The sequence below is a fragment of the Argopecten irradians genome, chromosome 2, assembly GCF_041381155.1.
Source record: "Argopecten irradians isolate NY chromosome 2, Ai_NY, whole genome shotgun sequence".
In the NCBI taxonomy this organism is placed as follows: domain Eukaryota; kingdom Metazoa; phylum Mollusca; class Bivalvia; order Pectinida; family Pectinidae; genus Argopecten; species Argopecten irradians.
In genome coordinates this window covers 40,752,090-40,763,028 of record NC_091135.1, presented here as the reverse complement: position 1 = coordinate 40,763,028, position 10,939 = coordinate 40,752,090, and the positions used below count along the sequence as shown (strand labels likewise).

The window sequence follows — 10,939 nt, the reverse complement described above, 5'->3', positions numbered from 1 at the left end:
TATTGTTGTGCAGAGTTTTGTAGTGTAACGATATAAGAATCTTTCATATGTGGATATGAAGGATAGGATATTCTACCTGAATTTCACAAAATGTAGTAAAACCTGAGGCTTTTTTTTTTACAACATTTGTGATCCTGAAGGTAGGATTAATAGAATATTTCCCAACCTAGAGGGTGTGACAACAAAATCACAACCTGAGGGGTAATTCATGAACATTCAGGAATTCCCACGAGGGTTGTGATATTGTTGTCACACCCTCATAGGTAGGGAATGATTCTTTTTTTCCCATATACAAAAAAAAGATGACATAATATCCTAAAGAGAAGCATTTTCACCATGACATGATCATGGTTCCGTTGTCTGCACATCGATATTGATGACGCCATCGACAATACACGTCACGGTCACACCACATGAAGTCATGACGTCATGTAATTGACTTCAGGTTCAAAAGGTTAGTGTGTGCAATTTGTCATACCCTAGGGGTATACTGAGAAATCTTCCATGGCTAAAACCGGTGACAAATCAGTGAATGGTGGGAGAAATCCCTATCCTTCATATCCACACGTGTATGAGTATTTTTCTCTCATATCTTGGCATATCATTACAATTTTACAATTATGATAGCCTGCCATTTTGAGAAATAAAGAAAATGGAAAACTACAAATCAATTATCCATACATACCTAATTTCATAGATTTCCTTTTAAACACAACTTTGCGGAGATTAACTTTCATGGGATATAAAAATTGACTTAAAGAATATTTACAAATGTTTCAATGGTTGATAATAATCTGCTGAAATAAACTTTGCAAATTTTCTTTTATATGAAATTTGCAAAAGTAAGTTGCTTACACAAAAGAAATTAATTGGCAGTAAATCACTGCATTATTGTAGTCTATAAAGCAGAGAATAAATTGTCATCCATGGTTTTAGAAGTGTATAAATTGATATAATAGAAAGTCTGTCTGTTGTCAAGTGAATTTGCCATTGCTATATAAAGCCTGTCTGGAGTCTGTGGTCTCTAAAAACATGTTACCTCTTTTTAGTCACAAGTCTTAAGTGACCAATTCCTACCAATGGTTGTCTAGCGTCATTTGTCCATAAACAATGTACATTTTCAACTTTTTCTCAAAAACTATACTTAATCAACTTTATTGAAGAAATCTAAAAAACTATACTTCATCAACTTCATTGAAGAAATTTTGCGGTAATCTTCCATGGCCACAGTTACAGTAAATCAATGTGAATTATCAATATGATGTATCTGGTTAACATTATTGACGAAATTGCCTTCATCCCACGAACATAAGGGGCGAGGCACAATTTGATCTAATTGAATATTTTTATAACAAAATCATCCTTGCAACTTACAGGTAGGATATAACAATAACTCCTTATGAAAGTGTCCAAAGAGTTTTTAGTTTACCTGCCTGTCTGTCTTTTTTTTTTTTCCTTTAAAGGAAAAGTTATCAAAAACCATGTACTAAATATTAAACTTGTACCGGGTACTCTGCTGCTGGGATGAAAGGCTATCATTTTTGTTCACCTTCATTTAAGGTTATCAAGGTCAAATAAGTCTTTTAGATGTTAATTGTTTTTATTATCTTTATGACTTCTTGTCAATAAAAGACCAGAGGCCATAAGGGCCTAAACGGTCATCTGACTACCTTGCCAATAGTAAAATTAATTATATATGGTGTCACTATGTCAGGACCATGTCAGAATCATTTTCAATTTCTTTAAACAAATTTTATTTCAAACAGGAGGCCCAAGGGCCTCAACATAAAGGAAATTAATTAGATATAGTGTCATGGTAGCCATCTTCGATTTGGGATCAACCAGAGATGTAACAATACTTTGTCGGGACCATGTCACGATAATTTCATGCAAGTTTCAGCCAAATCCCACTGGTAGAACTTGAGAAGAAGTTCAAAATTTGTTTTCAAGATGGTGGCTGTGGCGGCCATCCTTGATTTCGGATCGACCCGAAAAATAACAACACTTTGTTGGGACCATGTCAGGATCATTTCATGCAAGTTTCATCTAAATCCCACCGGTAGAACTTGAGAAGAAGTTCAAAATGTGTTTTAAAGATGGCGGCCATCTTGGATTTCGGATCGACCCAAAAAATAACAACACTTTGTCGGGACCATGTCAGGATCATTTCATGCAAGTTTCAGCTAAATCCCACCGGTAAAACTTGAGATGAAGTTCAAAATGTGTTCTCTAGATGGCGGCTGTGGCGGCCATCTTGGATTTCCGATTGGCCCGAAAAATAACAACACTTTGTCAGGACCATGTCAGGATAATTTCATGCAAGTTTCAGCTAAATCGCACATGTAGAACTTGAGAAGAAGTTCAAAACGTGTTTTCAAGATGGTGGCTGTGGGGGCCATCTTGGATTTCCATCTTAGATTTCTGATTGGCCTGAAAAATAACAAAACTTGGTCGGGACCATTTCAGGATCATTTCATGTAAGTTTCAGCTAAATTGCACTGGTAGAACTTGAGAAGAAGTTCAAAATGTGAAAAGTTAACGCACGGCGCACAGCAGACGACGATGGACGAAACATGATGACTATAGGTTACCTGATCCTTTGGGTCAGATGACCTAAAAATCTAAGGTCTGTACTGTAGCATGCTTGGGTGAATGGCTAGAAGGTTTCTTCAAATGAGCGTCATTGATCTTCATTCAAGATCCACGAGTTAAGCTGAAATTCATCTGGTAGTTTAGGAGTAGTTGGTCGATCGTTGTTTAGACTGACAACCTGAATCCATTATACCCACTCGTTACAAGAGGGTGTATAATAACCAGAAGGCCTTGAGACCTGAACAATGCCTGGATGAATAACCTTTGTGTTAGTCCCCCACTTTCAGGGTATTGTGTTTAGTTTGGCAAATGATACTGTGACAATTTCCTTTTCAGCCTGCCTCTTGAACTTAAAAGAAGTGAGGTTGGGCTTACGGAATCACTCTGGCGCCAGCGTTGTAAATGACTAAATTAAAGTTTTAGTGCAAGTGTTCAAATATTGTTATCCCTAACAACTGACACCAATATCTGCAGTAATATTGGATTACAAGTATAATTGTTATGATGGGTATGGAAAATCCCTTATAGGACGAAAATGCTAGATCTTGAGAATTTCAAGAGGCCCAGTGGGCCAATACGGCCAGGGTAAGGTTTTAGTGCAATACTGTTATCTATAACTTCAAAAACAACCGACATCAATTTGATGTGATGGATTGAGATAATCATTCTGAAGTGAATAGTCAGGCAAAGGAATGCTAAAATCCGTAAAAAATTGTGTCATTATATCCAGTATAAATTCTTATGAAATAGAAAATAAAATTTCCCATCAAAATCACTGTGCATGGGAATAAATTATCTTAAAGGAATCCTAAAATTTCCATTCGGTTAGCTGTCAGTGTTGACATTCCCACGCAGCCTTGCTTTCAGAATTTTTTTTAACCATGCTTTTCCGTAATTTCAATTATCAAAACTAAACAACATAAGCAGAACTTGACCACTGTTTTGATATACATAAGGACTTTTGGAAGGCCAATGCATGCATTTAGGCAGGTTTTTATTGCCCGACTATTCACTTTAAGGAGTCAAGTGCTGAAGCAAATCAAGAGGCCCATTAAGCCAAAATATCCAGGTTAAAGTTTTGGTTCATGATGTAAAATGTGCAGCTGTTGTCTCTTAACAACAGACATCATGAATCTGGATATTGGATTGCATGTTTTGATTTTGGTATGGACAAATATTTTAAGGAGGAAAAATTAAAATTTTGATAATGTAAGATGCCCAAGGAGCCAATTTGTATGTTACTTTTCCTAAACAACAGACAATGAGTAAAATTTTAAATACTGTAGGTCTTAGGATTACAGAGGCAAGCTTTGCTGTTCTCAAACAGTTCCTGTAAGGACACACTCTCTTCGATTTGTATTACACTGGGTATTAACTGGTGTCATAAGTACATGTACTACAATCTGAATTCATTTAACATACATTTCCTAGTCTCCGCAGGACTGTGATCGGTCTGTTTTTTCCTGAACTGCCATCAGTTTTGCTACAACGGATTCCATGGGTGTACTGGGACCCAACCAGTATTAAGTTGTGATGTGCGTCCAGATTTCAGAATGTCTGGAATACTCCATGATGGTGTTGTTTTGCTTATGTGGAAATAATTTGTTTCATGAGATGCAAACAATTACATGTAAATTTTTCCTAAATCACAACTACTGGTAGGGTCCCAATAGAGATCATAAGTGACGTCTGTATCACCTGGAAATTGAGGATGTAGTAATTGGTGCCAGAAAGGAAATAATCCATGAAGAGTAAACAAATATAGTTGGTTTTCACCCCCACCCCCAATAATTAGTGATACTATGAATCTTAATTTTAAGGACTAAAACATCACTTTCTATTAATCCTAGTGCTTTTCAGTAAATGTGGTACTTTTTGTGAAGATTTTACTCTTTTTCGTACACAGTAGTTCCTTTCGGAAACATCTAAAAACTTTTTCAAACAAAATCATTGGAGTTGGGAGGCCCATGGGTGATAAGTGTAGTGAAGCGTAGTGCAATCAACCGTGGGTCTGGAATGCCCTTTAATGAAAACCAGGAATCTGATAATTTCTTGTACAGGCTTTTAATGGACGCTCTAGGACAGAAAACCAATAATTTAGTCTATTTCTTGGGCTTGTTGGCCTCTTCTTCTGCCTTTTGTCTAGCCTTCTTTTCTCTGAAGCCCTTTAACTTCTTGTTAGCACGAGCTTGTCGCAGGGCAGTAAAAGCACTGTACTTCTTCTCCTCAGCCGTAATGGCCCTGGCCTTATCGGTCTTGGCGACCTGTCTTACTGGCATAACAACAGAGCTTGACAACTGCTTAGCCATCTTGATTTCTTCAGCCTGAAATATTATTAGAACAATTACCAAAATGAACCAATTTCATGTCAACTACAAGTCCAAGGTCTAAATCTACAATTTAAGCAGATTCTATAAATGTGTATTTAGTTGATCAGTTGATTAAACACAGAATGAAAGTGCAACATTTTGTTTAAGGTTCATGTAAAGGCTTTAAACAGTGATATTTTGCAAGCCTAAAACTCATTACTGTGCTGCAATTGAACAGAACTAATTTCATTAATTGTTGGTATATACCCTGGCTAACTGTCAGTCTTACTGTTGATATGTAATTTGTGAGAAAATGATACAAATGTTCTTATAGACACCATAAGGTACTCTGAACATGACAAGAAGACTCCTCACGAAAAAAATAGTTCAACTGATCTGTTTGGGGCAAAAAATGCAAATTTCCGGAAAGAGCCTCAAAGTCCATATTTTAACTATTTTTTTCGTAAATAGTCTTCTTGTCATGTTCAGAATACCTTATAGTGTATATGAGAGCACTTGTATCAATTAAAATGTCTTCTTATATGCTATATTTGTGATCCGCCATTTAAAGCAGCCATTTGCATTTACAACAATAGGCTCCTGCGCTATTCGCTGGTCCGATTTTGCCAAACAAACTGTTGGAGTACCTGGCATACTCACTACTGAACAAGATAGCATGCTTATTTGGTGCCATCAATGCAATTCACACGAGTTCTATGTCTTCTCCAGAAATATATATTTTTCTCTTATTTTACTGAAATTTACAAGCAGCTTCACAAATAACATATCCACAGTAAGACTGACAGTTAGCCAGGGTACATACCAACAATTAATGAAGTTAGTTTTGTTCAATTGCAGCACAGTAATGAGTTATAGGCTTGCAAAATATCACTGGTTAAAGCCTTTACATGAACCTTAAGATTAACAAGTGTATTTGCTTGATTTATCAAATATTTTTCCAACAAGAGGCCCAGAGGGCCTGTATCGCTCACCTGGTTTGTAATGCCAAGTTACGTTCTTAATACAGCAGGTTCATTGTTTCTATTCTGAAGGAATTTGAATATTTACCCCTAATTCCCCTATTGGGCCCCACCCCTCCTGCCCCCAGGGGGTCAGAGCCAAAATTTATACAGTACTGTTCCCCTTCCCCCAAGGATGTTTGTGGCCAAATTTGGTTACAATCCATGCAGAACTCTAGGACAAAGAGCGATTTAAAGGAAATGTTGACAGACGGACGATGGGACGCCGCGCCATGACATAAGCTCACTGGCCCTTTGGGGAAAAACGATACTTATATGTGGTCGAAATAAGTATTACGGTATATATCTAACACCTAGCATGTTTGTTACATATGTTTTATATCACTGCATTGGTATAAAAAAGAATGAGCCATTAAGTCTTGCTTCTTTGTCTAGTGTTCTGATAGATATATTAAAAGGGTAGGAATCGATAAACACAGATTATCAAAATCAACCAATTAGTTTTAATCCCAAAATACCTGAAAGGATTTTAATATTTTTCCTAGTTTCTGTCCATGTGTTTTGATTGATGCAAAGAGCAACTTTACAAAGTTTCAATTCAATTGAAAATCATTACCTAATGCTTTTGTCAAAAATTGACATTAATGCAAATTCTCAAAATTCTGGGTTTTAACTCAAAACCAGTTTTAGATATTTTTCTCAATCTTTTTCCCCCACATGTTTTGATTGATGCAAAAAGTATTTTGGCCAAGTCTCAATTTAATCGGATGTACTGGGACTTTTAATGCAAAAGATGACATCGCTGGCAGGAGATCGCTGGCAGGAGAAAAGCAACTCTTTCAAACACCATCATCCAATGTGACACAAAAATTAGTTGTGTTAGGTTTTTTTTGCGCATTAAATCGGGTAAGTTAATATAACCTAATTTTAAGAATTTGTGACATTAAAATAGTGTAATTTCAGATGAGAAATGATATTTTTGTAGGACCCCTTGGTTCTTGCATTTTGGGATGAGTTTTGATTGCATATTAACCAGAGAAAGATGGCCCTTACAAAAAACAATATTTCTAGAAATTTATGGAATTAACAAATGAATTTCAAGAACGATCCTTTAGGATTAAAACAATAAAAAAAAAAATATTTTAAAACAACGATTTGTCGATATTCAATATGGACACAACACACCTATTTGCCAGGCTGCAATAATCAAATCAATGCAGTAGACAGTAAATGCTTCAAAACAGACATTGAGGTCTATGCCATCAATTGAACAGAAAACTTACTGTAGCATCTCCCTTCCTGGGTTTGCTCTGCTTCTTGGGGAAGAGGATGAGTTTGCTCCTGTATTCCTTCAGTCTCTGAACATTCTGCTGGAGTGACTCAACAGACTTATTCCTCCTCCTGTAGTCCACAGCAATACCAATGGTAAGTGCCATTCTCTTATTGATGCCAGCTTGCTGCAACATCAAATACCAATCGTTTAAGTATGCTGTCATTTTTCCATTTCTGATTATTTTGATGCAGTCAATATCGTCATTTGTATTAATAAAAGAAATGAAAGTAGATCTGGCTGATTAAGTTACAAAAATCCGAAGCTGGATCTTGCACCTGAACAATTTTACTGCTTCCAGTATTGTGGAAACTGAAATACAAAGGACTTTTCCTTTAAATATTTGTTGAGAACAGGTGGAACATATGATTTAAATAGTTACGAGGTACTACTATTGTGAACACAAACTGAAAAATTGTAAAACACTTTTTCATCATCACTGGTCTTTACCTTCAGCTCATCAAGTGTGAATCCCTTTCCAACTCTAAGTTTTGTATTGTATTTGAATGTTGGGCATCGGACAATGGGTCTTAGACATCCTGCAACTGGACGAGGTGCGATTCTGTGAGCTTTCTTGACACGAGTCTCGTGCCTCCTTTTCTTTCTCATGGGCTGGTTGAACCATGTCCTCACCATACGCTGCCAATCCTTGTGGAAATGCCCATTCGGCACCACATTTGCTCTTTTTGGGGCCATGGCTACAACAAAATACGATTCCCATGAAAAGAATAAGGGACTCCATTTAACCAACATATCAAATACTTATCCATCACAGATAAAAAAAAAAAACATACTAATTTTATGGTCACATTTTGTCTTACTTTTCCCACCCTCCTGACACCAGTCATTTTGACAGACAGATATATGATGTATAGGGTCAGAGCATATTTAGGAAATTATGGAATTTACGGACACAATCACAGTACACACCAGATGTTAATTGTTAGGATTATATCAAAAAGTTCTTTAACATAATAACGGAAATAATCCGGTGTGACAAAACATTAAAGTTATATACAGTATAGCTTCATTTTATTTTTGGACAAATGCCAGGAGATACTTATTGATTTTATTCATCAAGAATGATTTAAATATGCTCCACCGCCAACAGGCATAAATGATACTCATCATTTTAACAATTATTGGTGTTGAATCGTGTATATCTATATGTCTAATTAACACAAAGCATAATATAAAATAATTTGTTATGCTTTTAGTTCATGCGCAATCAGTACTTCATTCCATATAGGACATAGTGCCACAGATTTTTTTCGGGATACAATTAATTACTTAAATTTACTTTTAATCTTTTTATCTTGAAACTTTTCAAACCTTTCAATGGGAACTTTTGCAACGGAAGAAAAATACTAAATCGTCTACTCCTGTTTTTGATAGAGAAAAAACACTATTTGTCAGCGGTAGAGCATGTTTATGATGTATTTGAATATTATACCTTTCGTATATACAATATATTCCCTGGTCTTTAAAATGCTAAATTGAAATAATTAAATTTTCAGACAAATTCTCATGTGTGGTCCGACTCGCACATCACTCTAGAGACCTATCAAGATATCGTAAAATGTTGGGAGGGGGGGTAAAGTTACAGGTTTCTTATAAAGTAACTTAAATGTTTCAGCAGTTTTACAGATTCTAACATGATATTTCACTTAGTTTCATAGATATTCTGATATTGAAGACAGCAGAAAACTTAACTATCACTTGGTTTAGACATAAAATGTTCGTCCAAATTACTTTTATTTACAATTTGTAGCATGAACAACATCGTAACTTTCCCTAATTCATCGCTGATAAAATACAACATCTATCATTATGAATCGAAAAATATTAATGACTTGATGTGAAAATAACACCTAAAAAGACTTTAAAGTGTTTATCACACACAAAATATCAAAGATTGGCCGTGTATAAGAGGATTTATTTTGGATGTCAAGCGGTAACATACCGTCACAGAATGGCCGATATTGAAAAGGAAGTACAAAAGAGTTCCAACGGAAGTTGACACTGCTCAAGCGCTGCACAGTACACAGTTATTATCACCAGGTAATAAGGTAATATTTTACACAGTTTTATTGGATTTTAGTAATATCTCTGATAACTAGCTAGTATATTAACGAAAGTTTAATTTAGAGAAAATAAAACGGTCAATTAATTGATTGGAATTTTGCGTCTACCATCAATCGTACTTTCAGATTCACCTGCGTCGTCTGCTAAGTGCTTGCAACACACGAAGGGACTTGCTCAGCATGGTCATTTTAGTTCATGTGAATGACGCCAATGGCTAAGTTCACATTATAATCATGCATCGTGTTTAATTAAGAAAGAGGAGCTCATGATCTACATGCACTATTATCTATGCAACTATACACTGCACTCATACAATGGCAGCTTGGTGTGTAACCTCTTTATTAACCCCAATACACGACAGACAATAAATCAATTGAAACTTACTATATAAATTCATACACATCAACATATCATTTCTTATGATGTACAGTAGGCCTATACTATCCGACTATACTTCAGGAAGTGGCAAACTACCTGTATCCTGTTTGTGGAGTTGATCTCCTTTTCAACATCACAGTATTTTGTTCAGAGAACTTTTTTATTGTAAGTACTGTCCAATAACAGATATGCATTATTTTCGAATAGTAATATATATAAATATTATGCTTTTTGACTTTATGGGAACTTTTTACATGAAATGTAGATTTGCTATACGTTACGCCTAACATCTGATGATCACTGACCAAGTCCTAGAACGAATATAGATATGTACCCGGCCTATTATGCTTTTCAGCTGGGTACGAAATGGTCCCTATATGTCTTAGTGGAGCACTGCCACAGAAAATCACTCTGGCAAATTTTTATCTACCAGATACTTTTTGCTAGATTTCCATTTTTTATGTGTATACATGCATTTATATATTATTTTTGTCATAAACAAATATAACGACCATTCTACCATATCTACTGTACCGTCACAAAATATCAAGTTCATAATTAATATACTTGCCGTATAATTTTCCTTCGAAAAGACCTTCATATTTATATGTGAAAAATATAAGGTTTCACTGTGAATTTGATATTTTATATTGTTCAGTTTAATTGCCTAGTAGGTAAGTGATATAAACAAGTATGATAAAATACATCCAAATGTTTTAATAATGGTTTGCATAATCATTACTTTGCTCCATTAGCAGAAATAGGCACCAATTTTAGCTCTAAAGACGACACCATTATCTGTCAAAAGTCTTTTCAGCTGCAATATTGCAGCTAACCAAGTCCATCCTTGATATACTCAGGGGTTACTTTCTATATCGTTATATCTATTATCTTATAGTTTTGATGTACATTAAAGGGCCAAATTACCTACTGAACTCATCTAATTGTCGCATAGAGTCTTCAGAGCCTCCAGTTTTGTTATGACATATTCCTGGGCTTGCAATAACTTTCCAGTTTGCATAGCAAAAGTTGCGGAATCTAGTCGCTTTTTGTCCGCCGTTGTACTTCGTGCGTCTTATGTCAGTAAACAATTTACATTTTCGACTTCTTCTCCAAAACTGTTGAAGCAATTTCAATGAAATTATGTACAAACCTTCTAAGGCATAAGGCCATTCAAAATTGTGGATTATATGGTCCCCAACCCCCAGGGGGCTCTGGGAGGAGCCAAAAGGGGTAAAATTGACGAAAATTTTAAAAATCTTCTT

General features: G+C 35.6%; 2 protein-coding genes across 6 annotated transcripts in view; one reads left to right on the top strand and one right to left on the bottom strand.

Annotated features, from left to right (window-relative positions):
- Nucleotides 1–4,640: 4,640 nt before the first annotated feature.
- On the bottom strand, nt 4,641–9,257 carry LOC138315491 (large ribosomal subunit protein eL13-like). Its single transcript, XM_069256550.1, has 4 exons — nt 9,175–9,257; nt 7,662–7,909; nt 7,165–7,338; nt 4,641–4,916 (listed from the first exon to the last, which is right to left on the bottom strand). The coding sequence occupies exons 2-4, from the start codon at nt 7,905–7,907 to the stop codon at nt 4,695–4,697; spliced, it is 642 nt and encodes a 213-aa protein (XP_069112651.1). The 5' UTR covers nt 7,908–7,909; nt 9,175–9,257; the 3' UTR covers nt 4,641–4,694.
- The window catches only part of LOC138315490 (mannosylglucosyl-3-phosphoglycerate phosphatase-like), a 39,482-nt gene continuing 37,764 nt past the window's right edge, over nt 9,222–10,939 (top strand). For 2 of the 5 annotated variants that reach the window (XR_011207502.1, XM_069256546.1), the window contains exon 1: nt 9,237–9,280. The gene's annotated coding sequence lies outside the window, so the exon portion shown is untranslated. Of the gene's footprint in view, nt 9,281–10,939 lie in introns of all 5 variants that reach the window. The other 3 variants (XM_069256549.1, XM_069256548.1, XM_069256547.1) reach the window with 3 other exon arrangements.

Bases quoted from the DNA above. Each gene is read 5' to 3' on its own strand.
- LOC138315491 (XM_069256550.1), bottom strand. From the start codon at position 7,907: ATGGCCCCAAAAAGAGCAAATGTGGTGCCGAATGGGCATTTCCACAAG. The intron at 7,339-7,661 runs GTAAAGACCAGT...TTGATGTTGCAG, and splicing joins TCACACTTGATGAGCTGAAG to CAAGCTGGCATCAATAAGAG. The intron at 4,917-7,164 runs GTAAGTTTTCTG...ATAATATTTCAG, and splicing joins CCAGGAAGGGAGATGCTACA to GCTGAAGAAATCAAGATGGC.